We start from the raw sequence: 26,458 nt of genomic DNA on the forward strand, positions 1-26,458 counted from the left end.
CTGAGACGGGCGGATCACGAGGTCAGGAGACTGAGACCATCCTGGCTAACACGGTGAAACCCCGTCTCTACTAAAAATACAAAAAACTAGCCGGGTGAGGTGGCGGCCGCCTGTAGTCCCAGCTACTCGGAGGCTGAGGCAGGAGAATGGCATAAACCCGGGAGGCGGAGCTTGCAGTGAGCTGAGAACCGGCCACTGCACTCCAGCCCGGCGACAGAGCGAGACTCCGTCTCAAAAAAAAAAAAAAAAAAAAAAAAAAAAAAAAAAAAAAAAAGAATGTAGATTTTTCCCACAAGAGACTTTGCAGGGCAATTTTAAGGTATGGCAAGGGAACGTATTTTGGGGTTAAATATTTTTTTCCTTGTCTTATAATGTTATGCCAGAGTCAGATTGAAAAATATAAGTCACACTATATAAGGTTAAATAAAACCCATCTGATGAGAATTTATGGTTTATAGGGCATGACTCCCTAGACCCCTTAGGTAGGAATTTGGGTAAGATAAAAAATAGGAACTCAGTCCTCATCTATTTTTATTATTTGTGCTGGCCACGTGGATTAGGCCTTTAAAGTCTAGAAAAACATGTCCTCTAGCTCTGGGCTATTTTCTTGAATCATTCCTTTAATCGTTCCCTCCCTCCGTTCTCTCTATTCTGCTGGAAACTCTACTATTTAGCTGGTGAATCTCCTGGGCTAGCTCTCTAATGTTGCTGTTTTTTCTCTCCTGGTTTTCAGTTCTCTTTTTGCTCTCCTCTCTGGGAGATTTCTCCACGGTTATTTTCCAAAGTGTCCACTGAGTTTTTCCTTTCTACCCTTGGATTTGTAACGCTTTATTTTGGCTCTTCTCTTTATTTTGTTTTAATAGCATTCTGTTTTTGTTTCATGGATATAACATCCCCTTCTATTTCTCTTAAGTTTATCAACATTAGTTTTATTCCACATGGTCCCTCAAGAGTCCATTCCCCCAAGTTGCTTTTTTCTTTTCTTTTTTTTTGAGACAGAGTCTTGCTCTGTTGCCCAGGCTGGAGTGCAGTGGCATGATCTCGGCTCACTGCAAGCTCTGCCTCCTGGGTTCACGCCATTCTCCTGCCTCAGCCTCCCGAGTAGTTGGGACTACAGGTGCCCACCATCACACCTGGCTAACTTTTTGCATTTTTAGTAGAGATGGGGTTTCATTGTGTTAGCCAGGATGGTCTCAATTTCCTGACCTCGTGATCCACCTGCCTCAGCCTCCCAAAGTGCTGGGATTACAGGCGTGAGCCACTGCGCCTGACCTTCCCCAAGTTGCTTTACTTAATCAGTTGATTAAATTTTGGTTTCTGTCATTCAGCTTAGATACTTTCCTCATGTGTCTGGTGATTCTTCTGTGTGAGAGTAGGGAATTAGACTTGTATAGTAATTCTTCACGAAGTCTGGCATGGTGGCTCATGCCTGTAATCTCAGCACTTTGGGAGGCCAAGGCAGGAGGATTGCCTGAAGCCTGGGGTTTGAGCAACACAGTAAGACCCCCATCTCTTCCAAAAAATACAAAAATTAGCTGGGTGTTGTGGCATGTGCCTATAGTCCCAGCTACTTGGGAGGCTGAGATGGAAGGATCGCTTGAGCCCAGGAGGTGCAGGCTGCAGTGAGTCCAGATCACACCACTGCACTCCAGCTTGGGTGACAGAGTAAGACTCTGTCTCAAAAGAAAGAAAAGAAAATCTTACTGACCTTAGTGGATGGTTGTTTATTGTCATTTATGGGATGCACCACAGGATGGTTTGGCTGGGCCTTTGCATATCTTCCGGTATCAGTTTTTCCTTTTGAGCTGGTCAAATTTACCCCAAAAGAATCTTTTCATCTCCAGTCTAGAAAATGTATGTGTATTGCTAGAATTCTGGGATCCAAATTGGAGAAGAGAGCTGGAAATCTTAGTACTGGACATGTAAACCCTAATTTCATATTCCTGCCTTCATTTTCCATAAAGCACATTCTTATGCTTATCTGTACTACATACTCCTCAGTGTAGAGACCCTGTATTTTATTTTTTTAGAGAATAAAACTCTTGTTTGCAAGGAAGGAGGGATTTTAGTGATCCATTTCTCAAACAACATACTTCCAACCAGTCTTTTTCTTTTGAGACAGAGGACAGAGTCTCGCTCTGTTGCCTAGGCTGGAGTGCAGTAGTACAATCTCGGCTGACTGCAATCTCCACCTCCTGGGTTCAAGCAATTCTCCTGCCTCAGCCTCCTGAGTAGCTGGGACTACAGGTACATGTTGCTATGCCTACAATATTTTGTATTGTAGTAGAAATAGAGTTTCAGCATGTTGCCCAGGCTGGTCTCGAACTCCTGAGTTCAGGCAATCCGCCTGCCTCAGCCTCCGAAAGTGCTGGGATTACAGGCGTGAGCCACCACACTCAGTATTTTTTTTTTTTTTTTCAGAGACAGGGTCTTTCTCTCACACCCAGACTGGAGTGCCATGGCATGATCACAGCTCTCTGCAGCCTGGAACTCCTGGGCTCAAGCAATCCTTCCACCTCAGCCTTCCAAGTAGCTGGTACTACAGGTGTGCACCACCATTCCTGGCTAAATTTTTAAATTTTTGTAGAGACGAGGTCTCCCTATGTTACCCAGGCTGGTCTGAACTCCTGGGTTCAAATGATCCTTCCACTTTAGCCTCCCAAAGTGCTGGGATTATGGGTGTGAACCACTGTAGCTGGTCCACTCCTCTTATTTTCAACTCTGTTTCTAGAAGTACCTAGTGCTGCCAATTCCTGAGGTTTTGGGGGATTCTGTGTTATAAATTGGGTTGCTTCAATTCATCATCTTTATCCATGAATTTCAGTCTTAGAAATCTCTTGTCTGTACTCTCTATCAAGGACATGTCAGTATCTTTATTATTTTTCAAATGTATGTCGTTAATAGCTTTAAAAAATAACTTTGTTATCTGTGGTAATATTAGCTTATGGTTTTAATTGGCTTACACTCTTTATGGACAAGCATAAAATACTGTCCAAATTTCACTTCATATGTGTCACTTTTTGCTCATAAAATGGTAATGAATCACTATGTAATTAAATACTATTTTTTATCCTGCATTCTAGCATCTTCATGATGAATGTACATCTTTCTGGGCTAATATTCCATTACTGTATACATTCAAATAAATAAGTATGGATTCTTCATGATTCCCTCTCCTGCTTTATGACTTCTTGTCTCTTTGTCTCTGCTTCTCACAGTTCTTAGAGTGTGGAAGTTCCTCCCTATCCTTTTCTGACTACTGCAATCTTATTTCCCCCTCAGTGCTCATTTCCAGGGTGACCTCTTTCATGAAATCTTTATTTCAGCATTCCTTCATTCACGTAGTCATCTTTTTGCTCATTCACTGTGTATTTACGGAGCCCCTAGCATGTGCTAGGCAATGTGCTAGGCTACAGGGATACAAAGTAAGCAACAAAGACATTGTCGCTGCCCTCACAGAGCTTACAGTGCAGTGGGAACAGGATGGAAGCGGGAGACAGATTTAAATAATGACATAATAAATACATAGCTATGAGTTGTGATTAGCATTAAGAAGAAACGATTGTGTCTAAAAAGTGAACAAAGTCTTCCCTGCCTAAGTGACTTTTGGGCTACAATATGACGATAGGGAGGGGATGGAGCATTCTTGGTAAAGGGAAGAACAAGGGAAAAACTAGGAAGTGTGAAGGACTGAGGAATGTTCAATGACCCGAAGGAAGACCAAAGTGACAGAGAGCAAAGAGATACAGCCGCAGATGATGGGACTGGAGAGTTAGGCAGGGGCTAGACCAAGCAAGGCCTTGTGGTCTAAATTAAGGAATTTTGCACCTTACCATAAGACTAACGTAAAGTTCCTGAAGTGGTTTGAGTGGGAAAACCTATGACTAGGTTTGTATTTTTACCACATCACTCCACCTGCAGTGTGCAGAGAACACTGTGTAGGCTCAGAATGGAAGCAGGGAGGCTATTTAGGGGGCAGTGCAATTCATGCCTATGGGAGATAATGGCAGCTCGAACTCAGGCTATGGCAATGGTGATAGAAAGAATGTTTGAAAAATATTTAGAAGGTAAAATTGAAAGGATCTGATGGACTAGATGTGGTTGGTAAGGGAGAGGGAATAATGGGGGAAGATTCCTGGATTTCTGGCTTGTTCAAAGGGGTGGATGTTGATTCACTGAAATGAGAACATTGTCTCCTCTTTTAGGACATAAAAGAATAATGCAAGTCAAAATGTGCTGTTTTGCATATGCTTTTATCTGACTCTCCCCACTAAATTATAAGCATAGGTGAAGAAGAGAATATGCTTCATCTCTGTATTTGCAGATCCTCCTATCCTCAAAGTGTCCAGTCCAGTGTTTATACCAGTGGAAGGAAGAGATAATGCTTGATTCTGATTTTGGAAACTGGAATATGACTGACACTTGGACTTAAAAAAAAAATAGGTGGCTGGGCGCAGTGGCTCACACCTGTAATCCCAGCACTTTGGGAGGACAAGGTGGGCAGATCACGAGGTCAGGAGATTGAGACCATCTTGGCTAACACAGTGAAACCCCGTCTCTACTAAAAATACAAAAAAATAGCCAGGCGTGGTGGCATGTGCCTGTAATCACAGCTACTCAGGAGGCTGAGGCAGTGGAATAGCTTGAACCCAGGAGGCGCAGGTTGCAGTGAGCCGAGATTGCACCACTGCACTCCAGCCTGGGCAACAGAGTGAGACTCCATCTCAAAAAACAAAAAACAAAACAGAACAAAAAACGTAGGCTTAGGAAAGATTTTTACCTCCATCTTCTAATATTTTTTCCAAGTTGTATGAAAAACAAATGAGATAGCAAATATAAAAATATTTGTGTGAGAAAAAGGTCTCTCAAAAGGGATTTATGTCATTATTATCATTATACCTACGTTTTCTTTGGCCCTCACTTTAAGTTTCATATATTTCTCTTATTTGTAAAAATGAGAACTAGGTAAGACACATTAGCAAAGGATCTAATCAGTGCCAGATATAATGAGATAGATTTGTTTTTGCTACACGCACCACTCCATGGGAGTCTGCTGGACCACTTCCAGATATTATCCCATGTGTTTGCAGAAACTTCTGCCTTACTTAGTGTATTACGTAGTATTTGTCCACATTGAATCTTAATCAGTCTTAAAGTAAAAGCAATTACTTAATAAATGTTGAAATTAACTAGTTCTTGAAAGCATACCTGCTTCATTAGGAAGATCTTTATAAATGTTATTAAAACAAATGTCATAGGACATTTGGAAGACAAACAAAAGGTCTTTCTGGTTCACAGATTTCAAATACTGTAAGACCCATAAAACAGTGCAGCTTATCACCTAGCCGGTGTAAAAGATTGTGAAATACCGAGTGGTGCTGTCTTTGATGATTAAAAAGGGCTTTTATTTATCTTTTGGGGTAAATTAACTATTTGGAAAATATCAATAATGAGGGACAGTCTTTTGCACTTTGATCTTTTCTATTGCATGTTACCACTGTACTAGCAAACAGAAAAATATTATATCCCAATCTGTTTGAGTGATATATCTACACCAAAGTTCAATTTCACCTCTGAAGTGAATATGAATTGTATTTAATGAAACTCTAAGAAGAGTTGTACAGAGTGAAAAGGTCAAATAATTTGGAATCGAATTTGTCAAGTAACATTTTACAAAAGTGACATATTTTCTTTTTTCATTCTTCATCATACTCACAATTCAAAACTGAGTCCAAATGTCACATCCCCTGTTCTGATTCGTCTCTTCTCTGCCTGGCAGAATTAGGCTTTTTCCTCTGGGCTGAAACAGCCCCTTTTCCTTTCCTCTGAAATAAAACTTACAACATGATATTGTAAATTTTGGGTTTCCTGAAGGGAAATGATTTTCTATTACTCATCTTTGAACCCCCATGCCCATCAGAGTTCTTGGCCCACAGCAAGAGCTCAGCATGTTTGTTGAATGAATAATGTAAATTCCTCCAAAGCACATGAATTCATTTCATGCTAAAAAATTTCACATTCAAATGTGTATTAGCTAGTTTCTGTAACAAATTCCAAAATTTCAGAGGTTTAACCAAATGGAATTTTATTTTTTATTCATATAACAGCAATGTGGTTGTTCTTGTTCAGCAGGAGGGTAGCTTTTAAGGACTCATACTCCTTTCTTATATCTCTGCCTTTCTCTAGGGCCTCAGTCAGAGTCTTCAATTTGTGTTGATTTACATCTTTGTAATATAGAAATCCCTGGATATATTCTTATATAATGCAATGCATACTACCTTAGGCAAGTCACTTATCTCTCATTAGTTCATATACTTAATATTTGAGGGTCTAATATATATAAGACAATTCTTTAGGCTCTTAGGATATAACAGCTAATGAAACAAGGATGTCTGCCCTTGTGGAACTTACATTTTATTGGAGGTAGACAATGAATAATAGGTTAAATAAAATCATACAATATGTTAGACGGTGATAAGTGCTATGGAAGAATAAAAGGTGTGGCAAGGCAAAGGAGATTAGGAGTATGTAGATGGTTAGTTGAAAGGGGGGTAGATTTACAGGGTAGTGAAAATCAACAGTTCTGTTTTGGCCACTCACTTTACAGAAGGGCTGTGAAGGAGGCACGAGGTTTGAGGAATCTGGAGTTTGTGGGAAGGAGTAAGCCTGACACAGAAACTTGAGAGTCATCAGTGTGTGAATGTGATTTGCACCCAAGAAAGTGTATGAGATCTCTGAGGGAGTAAGGTTAGATTGAAAGGAGGTGAGACCTGAGGAGTGAGCCCTGGGGATATGCCCGCATTCATAGATTTGTAGAGAAGGCAGAGCCAGCGTGAGACCGAAGAGCGCCAAACCAGGGGAGGGTTTGGGTGTCGGAACTTGATGCAGAAAGTGTTTCAAGGAGAGTGTAGACAAGCACGTCAAATGCGGCCAAGAGGATGAGGAAGATGAGGACTGGGAAGTGTCAACTGGCTTTGGAAAAAAGAAAATAATTGCTGATCTTGGTAAGAGGCGAAATTCCGGGGAGTGGAGGAGTAGAAAGCCTGACTAAAGTGGTTGGAGAAGGAATGAGGAAGTGTGGGTGGTAAATATATAGCACTTTTCCAAGGAGTTTTGCTGTGACAGGGGGCAGAGAAGTGAGGTGGTAGCAGGGTATACTCTGTGTGTGTGTGTGTGTGTGTGTGTGTGTGTGTGTGTGTGTGTGTCTACCTATGGACAAAGGAGGTTGTTTTGCTTTCTTTTCCTCTTCTATAAAAAGCAAACAAATATGGGTATGTTATTATGACATGTGTGCCACCAAAGGGAAAGACCCAGTAGAGAGGAGGCATTGTTGAGGTAGGAGAGATAGGAGAATTCGAAAAGTGAAGCCTTGAGATGGCCAGAGAGGATGGGATTCATAGCTCAAGTGGAGGGTTTTTCTTGAGCGAAGTGACACAGAGGGCAGCATGGCTAATAGAGAGCTCGGGCTCTGGATGAGGCAGCATCCCCTCTTTTATCCTATGGACAATTCTCTAGTTTCAAATACATTCTTGATATGGATGCTTACCTGGATTTGAAGGATCTTATAATGTTGAAATTCACTACATGTTCTCAATTTGGTGGTGGAAGAGATAGTGAGAAGCTGTAACTTACGCAATGGTCGCCTGGCTGACTCTTCCTATCCTTTCACTCTCAGTTTATCACTTCCTTGAGATACCACCCTCATCTAAATTATGTTCTGCTAGTTGCTAATACAGAACATGTACTTCTCCCGTTTTGGCACCTACCAAATTTTATTTTTTGATAAGTTTTCTTGTTGTTTCACTTAACTAAAAACTCCATGAGGAAAGCAACCATATTTCTCTTTCTCTCTATTGTATCTCCAATACCTGTACAGCCCGGCATCAAAGAAAAGTTGAATATAGATATTCAACTCTATTCCTGCCAGGCAGTGGGAATGTAATACATATATTTATTGAAAGAATAAATAAATGAGATTGTGTATGAGAGAGTGTTCAAATTTAAACTAACTACCTTTTAGATTTCTTTAGCAAGATCTCAGGAAACCCTTTTCTAATTCAATGAGAGATAGGGATTTATGTGGAGAAGAGTCTTTAATGATATCCACCCAGACATCCATTTTTTTTTCTTGCATTGTCACAAAACATCTGAATTAGATTATGGCTGAAAAAATATAATTGCATTACATTCAAGTGATTTAGTGACACAGATTATTTGTTAATAAAGCTTCTTACACATATGTAATAGATACCAATTTTTTTTCCTGACATTCAGGGAATAATTTTATCTTTCTTGAGAAGGATTTTATGAGAACTGGTATTAGCTCCCACATGTGAAAACCAGTGAAAAATCCAACATTAATCATTTTTAAAGATGTCCAACCTTGTTTTGTACAGTCATGCTATAGGCTTGTGTCATCCTTATAAAGTGGTCCTGCAGCCTCCCTGTTCTTGAGTGGGGCAAATCCCTGGTCTCATCCAGGGTTGCATTTATGACTGTTATTCTTATGGTCACATGATGCTGTGGCTCAGATGCTGGGTCCATTTGTGGTCCCATTTATGGGCCCAACATTGCTATTCCACATCTCCAGGTCCAGGTCCTTGCTCAGGTTCTGTGGAAACTCCACATGAGAGCATCTTGGGTAGGTCTCCAGACTGGGCTCCTGATGTCCTGCCCTGTACCCTTTAAGTGCCTGACACCATCAAGACCCTGCCACTGAGCTGCTGCAGAATCTGCAAACCTTGTCCTTATTCACAATTCTGCATTATCAAGTGGAGCAACACCTAATTCTCCCCTGCCAATCTCTAATACAGAAAAATTCATCCATCCTGCTTCTTCTTTCAAAACGAGGGCTTCAGGAAGCACTGGATAACTCAGAGCACCTAGCCTCAGACCCACCACAAATGAATCTGTGTTTTTGGGAGTGAAAAGTACCTGACTTCCGGAACACAGAGGCTTGATTCCTTCCTTTCAGATGACTCTGCAACAACTGAGAACAAAAAAAAAGCACAAATTAATTTCCCAGCTGGTCACCCTGCTGTATAATATTTTCAATAAGTCACGTCGTAAACACTCAATCCACATTTGCTGAATGCACTGGATTCTAACACTATATAAGAAACTCCTTTAATATACAGATAACATTTTTAATTAGCACTTTGCATAAATGGTTGGGCTAGAGGCCTTAAAAATTTGTGGTCTAGAAAGTAAAATTAAACATTACCTTTAACGTCACTGTTTTTAATATTCTTAATTTGTCTGAAACATTTTCCACACAAAACTGGCCTATTTCTATGTGGCCGACTGAAGATACTAAGCTCACATAGGATTTAGCTTTGATATTTTATTTTCTTTAGCTTGCAAACAGAAATATTTATTTTGTTTGCCCAAAACATATACTCACAGTCAGATTTGGGGGTATGTAAGCATTGTGTTTATAGGCAAAGAATGATCAAGTATCTGCATCTCTCTGTTCCTCTCCGGGATTTACTGTCAAAAGCCCATGCTTGCCTGGTCATAGTATCGCCCGGTCAGTTCAGCTTCTGTGGAAGTCTGTTATTTTCCTTGATTTCTGGAGTTAGAATGAGTGACCAGAAACACATTCTGTCTCCCAGGATACAAGCCTATTGAGGTTGCTGGAAAATGAGCACAATTAGGATCAGCTCATTAACTGCAATAGTTTTCAGAGCATCACACTGAGCGTGTAACCCTATGTGGTCAAAGACATTGCCCATTAGCCAGCATCTGGACAATCACCTTTCCATGTGGTTTCTCTGAAACATTTCACACTCTCTATAACTGAAGCAAGGAAAATAGAACACCTTTAATGAGCAATTACAATTAACACACTGACTCACTGAAAAGTCACAATTGTGATATGCTAGGTATTAGTGTATATATTTGTAATCATGTTTGATTTTGATTTTGTCTTACAGTTAGCACTTTTTCTAAGAAGATTTCTTGAGTATTTTCGGAAAGAAACTATAGTTCTGATTCAATATAGATTCAAAGAAGACTAGAGAGAGATATGTGGCACTGCCTATGACATTCTAGGTGGCCTCAGGCAAGCCATTTTACAGGTCATGAGGGGCTGGGCTAAATCAGTGCTTCCCCATGATGGCTGAAAAATTAAAAAACCCCTTGGGAGCTTTTAAAAATACCATTTTTCAGGTACTACCCCAGATCAATTAAATCAGACATTGTGGGGTGGGAGCTGGCAGTTGTATTATTTAATAGCTTCTCAAAATGATTTTACTGTGTAGCCAGGATTGAGACCATCAGACTGGATGATCTATACATGTTTGACTAGCTTTCACAGTCTATGAATTATTTCAGCATGTTTTCCCTGGAAGTTTGTATTATACTGCAGTCTTTTTATTCAAATTCTTGGTGGCATTTCCCTTATTTCTCAATGTAAACATTATTTAGGTAATTTGAAGAAATAAACATCAAAATTTTGTACTTGAGGTTTCTAACAACACAGAGCTGGAGAGGAGGGCAGTTTTGGTGTTAGCTGGGCTGTGAGTCTATATGCAAATGAGGGGTGGTCTCCAATGCCTGTCAGTTACTCTACCAGTGTGTCTGTGACCCAAGGGCCTGGCTGACTCCCTCAAGCGTAGCCCTGCCTCAGCACTAAGATTAGGACCCAGAATCATCTGAGCCCTACTGAATAGAAGTCCTTTAACGTGACATGTAAGAATCATTGCACAGAACTCCAAGCGTGAAGGATGCTAGGTGGTGCTTATGTGCAGCTGGGTTGAGAAACATTGACCACACTAATACAATCTAATTCCTTATAAAATGTAAAATATAATTGGCACCTTGTAATTTAATTACCATATGTATAGCATAAGACTAGCTGTGTAGTTTAGGCTAGTTAAATGTGTTCTCTGTGCCAGAATTTTGATCTGTAACATGGAGCTAATAATAGTACCTTTTAATTGGATTATAGTGAAGCTTAGTTGAGATGATTGAGGAAATGAGCTTAATTTAGTGCCTGGAACATGGTAAACACTCAAAATTGTTACCTATTATTATTAAAACTATACTATCACTATTGTTATATTATTATTTTTTCCTTTTTTTACCTTTATACTGATATTTAAAAAAACATTATAGATGTGGGTGTCAGGGAAGGTGCAAGCTTTCTTTTCTATGATTAACAGCAGGAGCTGATGGGAACCAAAAGTTCCAGGGAATTAAAAAATATATACATATACACACACACACACACACACACACACAAACACACATTTATATATATTGCACTATGCATGTGAGTCCCAGAGAACCAGGAAGCAGCAGCAAGAAGCAACTAGCACACAGCAACACCTGGGTATGTGCACCACACACTCAAGCAAAGCCATTCCTCTGGCTAGGGCAGCAGCAATCCTCACCTTCACATCAGCTCACAATAGAGAAAAAAGAAACTTCCTTTTTTTTTTTTAAACTGAGTTTCGCTCTTGTTGCCCAGGCTAGAGTGCAATGGCGTGATCTCAGCTCACTGCAACTCCACTTCCTGGGTTCAAGTCAATCTCCTGCCTAAGCCTCCCAAGTAGCTGGGACTACAGGCACCCTCTACCATGCTGGGCTAATTTTTGTATTTTTAAGTAGAGACAAATTTTTGCCATGTTGCCCAGGCTGGTCTCGAACTTGTGACCTCAAGTGATCCACCTACCTCGGCCTCCCAAAGTGCTGGGATTACAGGTGTGAGCCACTCTGCCAGGCTGAAATTTCTTTCTTTCTTTTTTTTTTTTTTTTTTAAGGGCCACCCAGTAATTTCTGCCCTCATGACCAGGAAACAGAAAAGAAAGAGAAAAAACCCTAAGCTGATACTGCCTTGAAGGCCGGCAGTGGCCATTTTCTCCTCTCTGCCAAAGCAGGACATGTTGTTTATTTATTTACTTATTATCTCTTTCCACACGTTCCTAAGGACACTGTGTTAAAAGTTAAAAGGACACGGTGTTAAAAGTTATTTTTAACACTGAGGCTGGAAGGCCACGTCATTGTCCCTCATAAATACTTCAGTTGTCTTCAAGATCCTATGGTTCTTTGCCTGACTTTTTTTTTTTTTTTTTTTTTGATACCGCGAATAACAGGTGGGATGAAACGGATCCATCCCTTGCTTCCTTTAAGATGGTCTCTAGGCAATGGGTTTTCTATAAGTCTGGCACAAATTCTGGAGCCAATCTCTGGCAAGGCAGAGTGCCAGGCAAGGCCTAGGGACCCAGGGTCTGTGCTTAAAGCCTCCCGCTCACTGGAAATTATTGACCTCCGGAGATACACAAATATTTTTTAATTTAAAGGGGAGGTGCACAGCACACCTTCCTCCACTGGGAGAAAGGGGGCCCAATGCCCACTCCCCCAAACACACACATGTACACATTGACTAAGGCACAGCTAGGGCAGGGGTGGGCAGAAGGCCCCTTGGGAGGACGTGGCACCGACAGCTGCAAGGGGTGTGGCGATCTGGAGCTCATCACCTCTGGAGGTGCGTGGGGGGAGGAGCAGAAAAGCCTCAGGGCTCCCAAGGAAATAGGAGAAGATGGTCGGGAAATAGGCAGATGAGAAAACCAAAAGGAAACCTAGAAAAGAGATGAGAGGAAGGAAAGAAGAGAGTGGAAAAAGAGAAACAGCTCAGGGGTGAAAACAGGCCGTGGGCAACAGAACAAAACAGGAAGGAAACAGCAGAGGAAAGGGAAGAACATACATCAGAGAACTGGGAAAGAGTGCGATGAATTGGGAAGGAAAGAAAAAGGGGGAGGAGGGGAGATAGGGAAGAGGAAAACACAGGAAAAGAATACTCAGTAAGAAAACTCGAGAAAGAAGGATGAAGAGGTTGGAGAGGCAAATGGGGCCTCTTGGGGGTCTTAGACTTTGACAAAAACCAGGTGGGCAGAGTACACCAGGTCGCCCACATAGGCCAGCAAGTTGACGGCCGTCAGGATGGTCACAGCCAGTCGGCGGTCCCAGATACACACAAGGTAGGGGTTTCTGTCGCCGCAGCTCACATCTCTCGCCCGCCAGGACTGGACACTATAATTCTCGTTGAACTGGTAGAGGGGCCAGAGGACAAGGGCAGTGGCATAGAGGAGGACGGACAGCAAGGCCAGCCCCAACAGGAAACTGTGGAAGGGGATGGGCAGCATGTTGGTGCAGTGTCCCAGGTTCAGCAGGATAGTGAGGGCCGCCAGGACGAAGCAGAGGGCGTACACCGCCACGCACCACTCCAGGGCCAGCCAGTTGTGGTACAGGTAGGGGCTGCTGATGAACACGAAGATGAGGCAGGCCACGAAGGTCTCCAGCACCTTCAGCAGCCCCGGCTCGGAGGCCATGTAGCCAGTGATCTCGCCGGGCCGGGCCCGGGTCCAGGCTACTTCGGTGGCGTAAGCCAGACACGCGATGCCAGAGAAGGCAGTGGCGGCGGTAGCGTGGTCGCGGGAAGGGCCGTGGGATAGGAACTGCACGTAGGTGATGGGGTAGATGATGGAGGCCGAGAGGCACAGGAGGGCCGCATAGCAGGCGATGGTGATGGTGAAGTTGCGCCAAAAAAAGGGGAAGCGGGCCTGGAACCCGCCCAGCTCCACGAGGAGGATGACCAAGGTCACGGCAAAGCAGAAACACCAGGTGAACATGGACCAGTTACCCATATGTCCCCTCCAGGCGCCTGCGCTGGCCACCAGCGAGAAGGCCATGCAGGTGGACACCAGCTGCAGCAGGCGGAGAAGGCCCAGGGGCTGGGTCAGGGCCCTAGGGGACCCTACGACGGTGGGGGACGCCACGGTGGTTGTGACGGTTGAGTGGGTAACAGTCACCGGCATGGCGGCAGTTCTGGCTGACGAATTCACAGAGAAAGGTCTGGCTGTGGAAACGGATTAAGTCACACGCCTGGAAAAGGCTGGGAAAAGCGCCAGAGAGTGAGAGGCAACGTCAGTATCCACTGGGACTGGGCTCCTCCCTCCCAGGACCAACACCCGGCGGAACAGGAACAGGGCACCACCAAGTCCGGAAGAGGCCTGACCTTGACCAGGGGAAGTCCCGCCCATCTCCTGCCACTGGTTCCAGTACCTGTGTGGGCTGCGGCGGAGGGAACCCAGCGGAAGTGCACGCCGGTTGTAGGCGCTGGCGCGTGTGTGACAGTAACCCTGCTCTGGCAGGGACCAGGGGCAGGCGGTGGTGGCGGCAGGGCCTGCGGCGGCGCTGCGGGGCCGCGGGCCCGGCAAGGCCCGGCTCTCCCTCCTTATAAAGGCTTCAAGTCAGCCTAACCATTTTTAAATTTTAGTTTCTTTGAGATAAGGTCTCACCCTGTTGCCCAGGCTGGAGTGCAGTGGCACAATCAGGACTTACTGCAGCCTTGATATCCCAGGCTTAGGTGATCCTCCCACTTCAGCCTCCCAGGTAGCTGGGACTCCAGGCACCAGGCACCACCTGCCTGGCTAATTTTTTGTGTTTTTAGTAGAAGCGGGGTTTCGCCATATTGCCCAGGCTGGTCTTGAACTCCTGGGCTCAAGTGATCCACCTGCCTCAGCTTCCTAAAGTGCTGGGGTCAGAGGCGTTGGAATCAGAGCAACTTCATCTTGAATAAAGAGCTGGGTAAAAAAAAAGGCTGAAACCTACTGGGCTGCATTCCCAGAGGTTAGGCATTCTAAGTCACAGGATGAGACAGGAGGTCAGCACAAGATATAGGTCATAAAGACGTTGCTGATAAAACAGGTTGCCGTAAAGAAGCCAGCCAAAACCCACCAAAACCAAGATGATGATGAAAGTGTCCTGGTCATTCTCACTGCCACACTCCCAACAGCGCCATGACAGTTTACAAATGCCATGGAAACCTCAGTAATTTACCCTATATAGTCTAAAAAGGGGAGACATGAATAATCCACCCCTTGTTTTGCATATAATCAGAAAACCATAAAAATAGTTAAACAGCAGTCCTCTGGGCGGCTCTATGGAGTAGCCATTCTTTTATTCCTTTACTTTCCTAATCAACTTGCTTTCTTTGGAGTAGCCATTCTTTTATTCCTTTAATTTCATAATCAACTTGCTTTCATCTTACTGTATGGACTCTTTGAATTATTTCTTGATCAAGATCCAAGAACCCTCTCTTGAGGTCCAGATCGCCACCCCTTTCTGGTAACGATGGGATTACAGGCAAGACTCACAATGCCTGGCTGTTATTATTATTATTGATCTATGACCAAGACTTGCTCCAGGAAAATCTGCAGTCATACATTCATTCTGTTGCTTGTCATTCTTTGAGGTTCACACCCAAAGCCTAGTCTCCAGGGGCCACAAGCTGTGGGGAAGTGGAGGGCTGAGAAGCCATGCACTCAACTTCACCCTTTCTTTGCATCTGCTTTGTGCAACTCTACTGTCTGAGGCCATCTGTCCTTGGATGAATAAGTGCCCTGGCTCTCTTATAGACTCCAGTTTCAAAGTTCTTCATATTCATGCATTTGTTCATTCATGAATTCATTCATTTATGTACTTCCTCATTCAAAGCGATACTTATGAATTAAATATACTGAAAAGTTTCTTTCCTGAGGCCGAAATAATTTGTATTCAAGCATATAAATACAGCTACAGTTTCATTCTCTGCTGTTTTGAGAGTGAAAGTGTGTTTTTAAAGGAAAGAAAGACCTCAGAGAAAACTGCATGTTGATTCTTTGAGGCTGTGGAAGCGGTTAAGAAGCCAGCTAAAACCCACCAAAACCAAGATGGTGATGAGAGTGTCCTGGTCGTCCTCACTGCTACACTCCCACCTACACCGTGACAGTTTACATATGCCGTGGAAACTCCCTCACAGTCCAAACCATGTGTGGGAGCAGTTGCCTCACTGGGGTACTAGGAGATACCAGCAGCACCCAGACTGCAGAATCCAGGCTCTGCCCAGCACATGGCAGACACTTGCTCATGCTACTTCTCTTCACTGTATGTTTACATTAACGAGCATCTGCATTCATTGCATTATTGGGCAGATAGCCGTGCTTAATATAAATTATTTGTTTGAAGGTGTGACCAGATTACATGGGATGAGAATTTCATTTGAGTCATTGGATTTGAAGTCCCAAGTAGAAAATGTTATTTCCATAGAGCAAAAGGATGAAGAAAGTTTGTAAACTTGTATTTGTCGCTTTTGTACCACTGAGGTTCTTCCTCATTGATGGTCAGCAAATCTGGGTCAAACTTTCAATATGGTCACTGCACTGGGTGCTGCAGGAAGTGACAGGCTGCTGCTAGTGTTACCCACATAATGCAAAGTTGCTGCAAAAAGCTCTTCCAGTCGTTTCTATGTGGAATCTAGTGACTAAAGAGAACATCTGAGGGCCCTGGTTTACAAAAGATGCCCTTATTCGCCAATGTTCTCTTTAAAAGACATGTTTCTGAGAATACATTACTGACAATTATAAAATGTCCAATTTGGTCAGTTTGCTTGTTCTTTTAAATGTATGTGATATTCACCTGCATTGCTGATTTTAAGAAGTGCTTTCATATATGTTGCCTTAATTGATTTGGATGTCATGTTTCTATAGGTCTCGGGGACACATCTTCTGTGTGCATTATATTGTCAAGCATTAGGAGTTTAGTTCTTTTATCTACCTTGAGGGACCAGAATGGACCTATGATTCAGCAAGGATGCCTGCACACTGGCAGACTTATTGTAGTCAAGGATTTTGTTGTGGAAAACCTTACAAAATAATTTTTCTAGCTTTAAAACATAGTAGATATTTATTGTAAAATGTTTTCAAGTAGAAGAAATTATAAAAAAGAAAATAAAATTACAATCTGGCTGTGTATGTAAGCACACGTAACTATTACCTCCCTTAACACCTCTTCCCTGGGTCAATTTAGCAAAATTATATTCTCCTTGCTCACTCAGCATTGTATTTGAAAATTTGAAAGTTTATATCATTATATATATATAATGCATCTGCTTTGTGCAGTTTTTATATATATAATATATATATTCAAATATATGTATCTCATATACATATATATGTATATTTAGAGGCAGTCTTGGGTTTTGGGTCTTACCCTGTTACTCAGGCTGGAGTGCAGCAGCACAATCATAGCTCATTGCAGCATTGAACTCCTGGGCTCAAGCAATCTTTGTGCCTCAGCCTCCCAAGTAGCTGAAACTACAGGGGCATGCCACCATGCCAAGCTATTTAAAAAAAAATTTTTTTTTTTGAGACAAGCTCTTGTTATGTTGCTCAGGCTAGTGTTGAACACCTGGCCTCAAATGATCCTCCTGCCTCAGCCTCCCAAAGTGCTGAAATTACAGGCATGAGCCACTGTGCCTGGCTCATCATACTTTTTGAAACAGTTATTTTTAGTGGCTGTATAACGTTCTGTTCTTTGGATAGATAGTTAACCATTTATCACTTATGTGTGGTCGTTTCAATTGTTCCTGAGTTTTTTTTGCAATTATTGACAATGTTACAAATAGAAAATAAGTGCAGGTGTGATTTATAGATGGTAGTAATAGTATTCTAAAATGTTGGTAGTAATCTGGATTATGGCAAAATCCTAATCTGGATAATATTCCAACATGCTAGTCCGAATCTGGATTTTGGTCCCCTCCCAAATCTATCTTTCCTGCCTGTCTATGGTTCTGGCTCCCACATCACTTCTCTTATCTGCCTCCATCCTGGGAAACTCTTTCCTTAACTTCAGGACATACTCGGTTCCAGCCCAGGCTCTGCCCCTCACAGTTAGTAGAAGGTTAGAAGTTTGTGCATTATGACTAACTTTTGTCTCATAATTAATATGTAGCTTGGTTTGAAGTTTGTTCATAAGATTACAAAGCAATCAGTTTTTTAGTGAATGTAGTCATATTCTTAATTCAGTGTTCTACTTCTTTGCTTAGTGAGCTACTCTTTAAGACCCAAAAGGACCAGATAATACTGTAGAAAACAGTATAAAACCTTTCAAGTGTATTCTCCTACACTTATGGTTATTTTCTGGAATAAATACTGAGAATAGTCCACCTCATTCCATGAAGTAGTTCTTATGATTTAAAAGAATCATAAAATAAAAGAAGAAAATAAAAAGACAAATCAAAATGGAATCATGAAAAATAAATCCTGACTAAGATAAGAGTTTAAATCTAAGGGAAAGCTTTAGAAACACAGACATGTGGCCCAGATGGCCCCAATGATTACGAATGTTGAGCTTGAATTAGGCCCTGAACTGCCAGATCAAAATGAGAACAATGTTCTGTCACATAATTCACAATAATCTCAAACTGAAAACGTACCCTGCATTATGGGTTAAAGCAATTTGTGAAGCACAGAAATAGTTTTACCTTATTCGGCCCTACCCTTGAAATTTTACTAAAGGCATCCTGGAATATTTTATGATTGTTGATGATTAAAGGAATCCTAGAATATTTTATGACTATCTTTCCACTGAGGCATACTCTGTGAAAGACAGAAAAGTAAAACACAGAAATGGTGACCTTCATTGCACATTCAGAATGTCTGTGGTTTGTTCATCTGCGTGTGATCTGAGACTCCAAACCTCTCTTTAAATATATGTATTCAGTTTTGACTAGATGATATATTCACATCACATGGTTCAAAACACACAAGGCACAAAAGCACATATAGTAAACATCTTCCTCTCATCTCTGCCCCACAGTCCCTCAGTTCCTGCGCCAGAGGAAACCCATGTCACCCAATCTTTTTTTTTTTTTGAGACGGAGTCTTGCTCTGTCGCCCAGGCTGGAGTGCAGTGGCACGAGCCCTGCTCACTGCAAGCTCTGCCTCCCAGGTTCACGCCATTCTCCTGTCTCAGCCTTCTGAGTAGCTGAGACTACAGGCGCCCGCCACCACGCCCAGCTGATATTTTTGTATTTTTAGTAGAGACTGGGTTTCACTGTGTTAGCCAGGATGGTCTCAATCTCCTGACCTCGTGATCCACCCGCCTTGGCCTCCCAAAGTGCTGGGATTACAGGCGTGAGCCACCGTGCCTATAATCTTTTTGTAGGGTCTTGGGGATTAGATGAAACCATCAAATGAGCTCAAGAAAGAATAAGTACAATTTATCTGATGATTTCAACACTTGGCTTGGGGAAAGAGGAATGCCAATAATCCCACTCCCAAAGTGTTGATTCAGTTTAGCTTTTATGATTTCTGTGGTCATGGCTGCTTCCTGGGCATGTTACCTGTAAAGTTGCACTGAGCTCCCCGTGGTTGGCTTAATGCTCTGATCTCACCATCTTGAAATTGCTAATGCATTTTCATTATGGGCCGGGTTCTGTTAATTATGTAGCTAGTCCTGATAGTGATACTTTTGAGATAAGAAACAATAGGATAATTATGACTCCAGTAGTCCATGACTGACATGAGACAATTGCTTGCTTTGAGTAAAATTCAGATTCTCACCTGTCTCTGAGGTTCACAGTGTTGAAACATTTGCTAAAAAGGTGAGAAACCTCCTGACTGAATAACATTTCTAAAAGAATGGGAAAATACCAAACTGAATAGTAATGAGCTGCTTTTGCATATTAAATTCCAGATAGATTTATTATGTTTACATAATTGTATGTTTAATATTTACTGTATTCTGGCCAGATGCAGTGCAGTGGCTCATGCCTGTAATCCCAACACTTTGGGAGGCCAAGGCGAACAGATCATGAGGTCAGGAGATCAAGACCATCCTGGCTAACATGGTGAAACCTGGTCTGTACTAAAAATACAAAAAATTAGCTGGGCATGGTGGCGGGCGCCTGCAGTCCCAGCTACTCAGAAGGCTGAGGCAGGAGAATGGCGTGAACCCAGGAGGTGGAGCTAGCAGTGAGATGAGATTGTGCCACTGCACTCTGGCCTGGACGACAGAGTGAGACTCTGTTGCCCAAAAAAAAAAAAAAAAATTAGAGACTATAGGTTTTTGGCAATTGACATTTTAACCACAGCTGATGGCTGAAGTTAAACTTAAAAATGGTTAATGTATATTTTGTACTTACATTATTTTCATATGTGTTTGTGGGTTTTTTTTTTGTATTTACCATAGATACTGGACATTAAATCCTTGCCTCAGTTATTGCTGGAGATGAAGGGTGGATATTACCCAGATAGGATAGGTGCAAATGGAGTTGGTTCACTCCCAACAGGAAGTTTCCTAAGTAAAAGGGTTTAATTTGGCTTGCTTATTACCATAGAGCAGAAAGATGCTGATTCCTTGGTGGACAGTATGTGCATAGAAAACAAATTCAGATATAGATTACTTGGGGAGTTAGGGGAAGAGCTGTAGGATTTCAGGATTGAGACCATTTTTTTTTTTTTTTTGTAGAGCATATTGGCGTGGAGTCAAGGCTTTGTTAGAAATCTGTCAATAAATATGCAGTACCCTGTGGTTGTGCATTGAACATGGGCACTTACTAAGTCTTCATAATAAGGGATATGAGGCCAGAAGGTGGCCTTCCAGCCTAGTACAGACCTCATGGGAGTAGGGTTGCCAGATAAAATATAGGACCCCCAGCTAAATTTAAATAAACACATAATTTCTTTAGTATAAGTATGGGCCAAATGTTGCATGATTCTTATTTAGTATAGACATACTAAATAAAACTAAATATACTAAATATAACATTTGAGATGTATTTATACTGAATATAATATAAATAAATATACTAAATATAATATTTGAGACATTTATACTAAGAAATCATTAATTGTTTGTCTGAAATTCAAATTTAACTGCGTTTCCTGTATCATTACCTACTAAGTCTGGTCATTCCATTTGTGGGACAAGATACGCATGAGAATTGTGGAAGTTGTAGACTTGACTTGAACTTAGCGTCCCACTGCTTAGGGTCAAATGCTGGGTTATAGTGGGGGAAATCTGCAAGTTAGATAAGAACCCACTGCACACTTGTTATACAGGTTAAATAACCCTTATCTGAAATGTTTGGGAGTAGAGTATTTTAGATTTTGGATAGTTTCAGTTACTTGCATATCTGTTAATATAATTCGATATCTTGGGGACAGGACCCAAGTCTAAACTTAATGTTTATTTGTTTTATATGTATCATATATATGTATCTTGAAGGTAATTTTATATAATATTTTAAATAATTTTGTGCATGAAACAAAGTTTGTGTGCATTGATCCATCAGAATGCAACCCTTTTGGACAATATGTGGTTGTTTGGCCTCATCATAATTCCTCACTCTGAATTTATATGCTACTGATAAGCAATCATTTTCTTATACTTATTCACATATAAGTACTTAACCATAAGAAGTATGATACACTAAGGGAGGAGACTACCCCTCATATTGTCTTATGCCCAATTTCTGCCTCCAAAGAAAGACGAAGTAAAAACTAAAAGGCAGAAATGAAATCTACAGGCAGACAGCCCAGCGCCGCGCCCTGGGCCTGGTAGTTAAGGAGCAACCCCTGACCTAACCGATTATGTTATCTGTAGATTCCAGACATTGTATGGAAAAGCACTGTGAAAATCCCTGTACTGTTGTGTTCCATTCTAATTACTGGTGCATGCAGTCCCCAATCAGGTATCCCCGGCTTGCTCAATCGATCACAACCCTCTCACATGGACCCCCTTAGAGTTGTGAGCCCTTAAAAGGGACAGGAATTGCTCACTCAGGGAGCTTGGCTCTTGAGGCAGGAGTCTTGCCGATCCTCCTGGCTGAATAAACCCCTTCCTTCTTTAACTTGGTGTCGAGGGGTTTTGTCTACAGCTCTTCCTGCTACATTTCTTCGTTCCCTGACCAGGAACCGAGGTGATTGGCGGGTGGTCGAGGTAGCTCCTTAGGCAGCTTAAGCCTGCCCTGTGGAACATCTCTGCAGGGGACTCCGACCAGCCTAAGTGATGCGGATCCTGAGAGCACTCTCGGGTAGGCATTTGCCCCAGTGGGATGCCTTGCCAGAGCAGTGTGTGGCTGGCCACTGTGGAGGATCAACGTAGTGACTGAACACTAGAAAGGAACTGGCACTTAGAGTCTGGACATCTAAAACTTGGTAACACCGGTCTTTGGAATTTACCCACTCCATTTGAGTGGAAACGTGCCTGATCACCCATAGCGTGCCTTTATTTGGCACTTTGGTTTTGGTTTTGACTTGGTTTGAATTGCTTGACAGGACTGAACTTGGGAACTTGCCCACTCCATTTGAGTGGAAGCATGGCCAGATCACCCATGACGTGCCATTACCAGCACTTTGGTTTTTCTTTTTGACTTGACTTGGATTGCTTGATACTTCGGTTTTGGATTTTGGCCTGGTTTGGATTTCTTGATACTCTGATTTTGGTTTTGATTCTGGTTTGGTATAAACTGTAAAAGTGTGTGTATGCCCTTTTTACTGGTTCTTTGTTTTGTGGTATGCGTGTGTTGTGAGTGTGGTGTTTTTTCTCGAGAAAGCATGGATCAGGCACAAAGTAAGCCCACCCCACCAGGAACTGTGTTGAAAATTTTCAAAAAAGGATTTAAGGGAGACTATAGAGTACTGGGACACCAGGAAAACTTAAAACTTGTGTAAGATAGACTGACCAGCATTAGAGGTAGGTTGGCCATCAGAAGGAAGCCTGGTCCCTTGTTTCAAAGGTATGGCACAAGGTAACCTATAAGCCAGGGCACCCAGACCAGTTCCCATGTTATGCCTAGACTGTTTATTCCCCGAAGAAGACCACCAGAGTCCAGAGTCAAAGCCAAGCAGCAAGGATCTTTAATGCAAGTTCGAACTTGGTCCTTCCGTTCTACAACATACAAGAGGGCCCTGAATGATGCACGTGCCCGCTTTTTATAGCCCGATGCATACAGGATATGTAAGGTTACAGAGGTGCAAAGAAATTCTTTTGGTCACAGTATCACAATTGGTAATTGGTTAATATTCTAAGTTATACAATTAACAGTTTCTATTTGTTCCCGCGCATTTAATAAAACTACAAACGGTTGTGACCTTATCAGGGGCTCTCTAGGTGGTGTTTCTAAGATGTTTGGGGGGATGTGTTTGTGTTGGGCTCAGGAAGTTTGGAACAAATAGAGGAATGTGTTTGTACTGGGCCCAGGACTAAGATATATGGCAGACACCGGTAATTAGAACAGAACAGAGCAGGACAGAGACTTTCACAACGTTTGTCCTTTCAGCGTCTGGAGTCTATAGATAACCTAATCGGTTAGGTCTGGGGTGGATCTTTAACTAGGCTCAGGGCGCCACCCGGGCTGTCAGGGCGCCGCCCGGGCTGTTTGCCTGTGGACTTCATTTCTGCCTTTTAGTTTCTTTCATTTGATCTCTTTCATTCCTCCCTTTCTCAGGTACATCTGGAGCCAATCTTGGGTCTTATAAGTCTGATTCTGTTTCAGCGTTTACAGGTTGGTATTGGGCTCTGAGGACCATGAGCTATAGGGTGTCAAACCTTTCCCTGACAAACCGCAAAATTCTATTAATCACACAAGGTCTTACGGTAAACAGAAATAGTAGACTTAGTAGGGGTCTAAGGAAGGGGGCTAACAGAGAGAACATATAGGAATTCCACCATTGATTTGCAGCTGAGGCAAACTGCTGTTTTCTTATTTCTATGCTTAACTTACGTAACTGTTGGACCTGGTTCTCTACAAGCCCTGATTCATTTACGTAGAAGCAACAGTCTTCTTTCAGGAACATACATGTACCACCTTTTTCAGCAGTGAGTAGGTCTAGGGCCCTCCGGTTCTGCAAGGTCACCTGAGCTAGGGATGTGAGCTGTCGCTGAAGGGAGGCAAGGGACTCAGCCGACTCCTCCATAGCCATAGCAAATTGTTGGTACAATTTGTTGCTTTCTATGAGGGTGTGGCCTAGGGCTCCCCCGGCCAGTCCGGCCGCAATGAGGGATGATGTGAGGGAGATTCCCACAATGAGGGGGAGAAATATTGCTCGTGTAGGTCTCGGTCTAGGGGCTGGATGAATAGCAGCACTAGTCTAGTTACCGGTGTACTTCAGGAACTCGCTGGCAGTTAGAGTTAACCGGGGAACTAATGCGACAGGAAGACACAGTAGGTTGGTTACAGAGGGACCAGGTAGATTCTTAGATAATGTTCTATTACACCAAAAGAATATGCCTGGCGGGGCTCTTAGGGTGGTTCTAGGGGGCGTTACAGTGATGCTACAGAGGCTGGAGTTAGTGCCTGAAAAACAGTAGGGAAACTTTTCCTGACTGGGGTTCAGGTACAGTGGCACATTAAGAATGGGGGCGTCCGTGAGATTCTGAAAGTCTTTAGTTTGGGTGGAGGATTCCCAGGGCAGAGGGACAGCGGTTAGTGGTGGATGCCCTAGGGTGGTACACAGAAAGCAGCCAGACAAGCTGTGAAGTCCTGTAAGGTTGGCAAGTTCTAATCCTTCTTGTAATAATTCTAACCAGGAGAAAGGGCGTAATTCTTGTGTTAGTCTGTCTTCCTGTCACTGGATATCCTCATGGACCAGGGGCCATACTTGAACTAGGCCACGCCACAGATAGAGGTGACTACTAGGCCACGTGGAGGAAGAGGAATAGTATACAGCCCTATGTTGAGGCGTGGTCTAGCAGGAGTTCCAAGGGTCCTTAACTATCCAAGTATAGGTACCGCCTCTACCCTGCTGGTAGAAGTTCCACCCGGATTGCTCGTTCCACCCTCTGACTGAGTGCATTTTACAGTAACTGTAGGGGCAGCCTGCGTTTTGGTGCCACCAATAGTGTTTACAATTGTACTTAGTCTGATCAAACTTAAAACATATCATTGGTGCCACTGGTTTGGCTATCTGAAAACCAGTAAAATTCAGCAAAATTGGGGCACTGCACCTTGAGGAGGGACAATCAGCACTGGCCAATAATTTCCTGGGCTTATGAGGTTGCCTAGGGTGGGTTCGGTTCTTATAAAGCCAGAATCTCCAGACAAAGGGGTTAGGAACTGGTTTTGTGTTTGCCTCAGCGGCCACTAGGGCGACTAACATTAGGGTCAGACTACCTAGCTGCATGTTTGCAGTGAGCTATGCTGTCGGCGCAGGGTGAGTTTTAAGGGGTTGTTCTTAGCTTTGTCCACAGTCTACGTGGTCAGTGCTTCAGTCGCTACCGTGACGGGTCTGAGAAGGTCGGAGGTTGGGTCTACCAGTTTGACGTGGGTGTAGTGGATCCACGACGCGATGCCTTCTACCTTCAGGGCGGTGGGTGTGGTTAGGAGTACTTGAAGTGGTCCTTTCCACCGGGGTTCTAAGGTCTCTTGCCGGTGTCACTTGACCAGGACCCAGTCTCCCGGCTGGTACGGGTGGGGTGTCGGTGGAGGTCCGGTCTCATACAATTCCTGCAGCTTAGGCCAGATTTCCTGATGAATTTTCTGCAAGGCTTGTAGGGAAAACAAGAGTTCAGAGACATTTTCTGTTTCAGATTTGAGCAGATCATCTTTTAGGCTGGGAACCAGGGGTGGGGGTCTGCCATACAGGATTTCATAAGGGGTAAGGCCCAGTCTGTAAGGGGTATTACGGGCCTGGAACAGAGCGTAGGGGAGAAGGACCACCTAATTAGCGCCAGTCTCCATAGTCAATTTAGTTAAGGTCTCCTTTAAGGTCTGATTCATCTTCTCTACCTGTCCTGAACTCTGGGGCCTGTAAGCGCAATGTAATTTCTAATTAGCCTTAAGAATGGAAGCCAAATCCTGACTCACCTTAGCAACGAAGGCCGGCCTATTATCTGACTCTATCTGGATGGGAAAGCCATACCTGGGGAGGATGTCTTCCAGAATTTTCTTTGCTACAACCTGAGTGGTTTCTCTTTTGGTTGGAAATGCTTCAGTCCACCCTGAAAAGGTATCTACAAAGACAAGTAAGTACCGATATCCGTATTTTCCTGGCTTTACCTCAGTGAAATCTACTTCCCAGTAGATACCGGGCTTGGTTCCCCTGAGCCTTGTTCCTGCAGCAGCCTGGGATTGGGGATAGGCGTTGCTAAGCTGGCAGACTTTGCAACTCGTCACGATGCTGCTGGCCATCTCCACTATGCGTCTGATCTTGAGCTTGGAGCATCTGTTCAGGTCTATCATCCGCCGGGCACCCAGATGGGTGGATCGGTGGATGTGTTCTAACACTTGCTGTCTTAATTTTTCTGGTAGGATAATTTGGTCATTAGTATCAGTCCACCACCTATTCTGGATCTGTTTCAGGGGACGTTTGTCGATCTACTGGAGATCTTGTTCTGAATAATCAGGGTGATACGGCAGGTCCTGGGGGCCTGGATCAGGGAGCTGGAGTGCAAGGAGTTGACTGGGAGCCTTTGCCACACTCCTTGCAGTTTGGTCTGCCAGAAAGTTGCCTTGAACAGTTGGAGTGGTTGGCTTCTGGTGCCTTGGGCAATGTACAATAGCCAATTTTTCTGGTTTCCATAGGGCTGTTAGCAGGGCTAGGATCTCTTGCTCATTTTTTATCTCTTTTCCTTCAGCCATTAGCAACCCTCGCTCCTTGTAAATGGCCCCATGTATGTGTGCCGTAGC

At 43.1% G+C, this 26,458-nt stretch overlaps 1 protein-coding gene across 2 annotated transcripts; it reads right to left on the reverse strand.

Moving 5' to 3' along the window:
• Nucleotides 1-8,839: 8,839 nt before the first annotated feature.
• LOC104669437 (myeloid-associated differentiation marker-like) lies at nucleotides 8,840-14,072 on the reverse strand. Of its 2 annotated transcripts, XR_748990.1 has the most exons (3): nucleotides 12,981-14,072; nucleotides 9,404-9,635; nucleotides 8,840-8,989 (listed from the first exon to the last, which is right to left on the reverse strand). XR_748990.1 is itself a non-coding variant. In XM_010372397.2 (1 exon), exon 1 carries the CDS (start codon nucleotides 13,818-13,820, stop codon nucleotides 12,870-12,872), a length of 951 nt encoding a protein of 316 aa, XP_010370699.1. In that variant the 5' UTR covers nucleotides 13,821-14,072; the 3' UTR covers nucleotides 11,887-12,869. The 2 variants fall into 2 exon arrangements, 1 of the variants encoding a protein (XP_010370699.1); XM_010372397.2 differs by lacking the exons at nucleotides 8,840-8,989; nucleotides 9,404-9,635 and having other exon boundaries at nucleotides 11,887-14,072.
• Between the last annotated feature and the right edge of the window lie 12,386 nt (nucleotides 14,073-26,458).

The sequence above is a fragment of the Rhinopithecus roxellana genome, chromosome 17 (genome assembly GCF_007565055.1).
Source record: "Rhinopithecus roxellana isolate Shanxi Qingling chromosome 17, ASM756505v1, whole genome shotgun sequence".
Lineage (NCBI taxonomy): Eukaryota > Metazoa > Chordata > Mammalia > Primates > Cercopithecidae > Rhinopithecus > Rhinopithecus roxellana.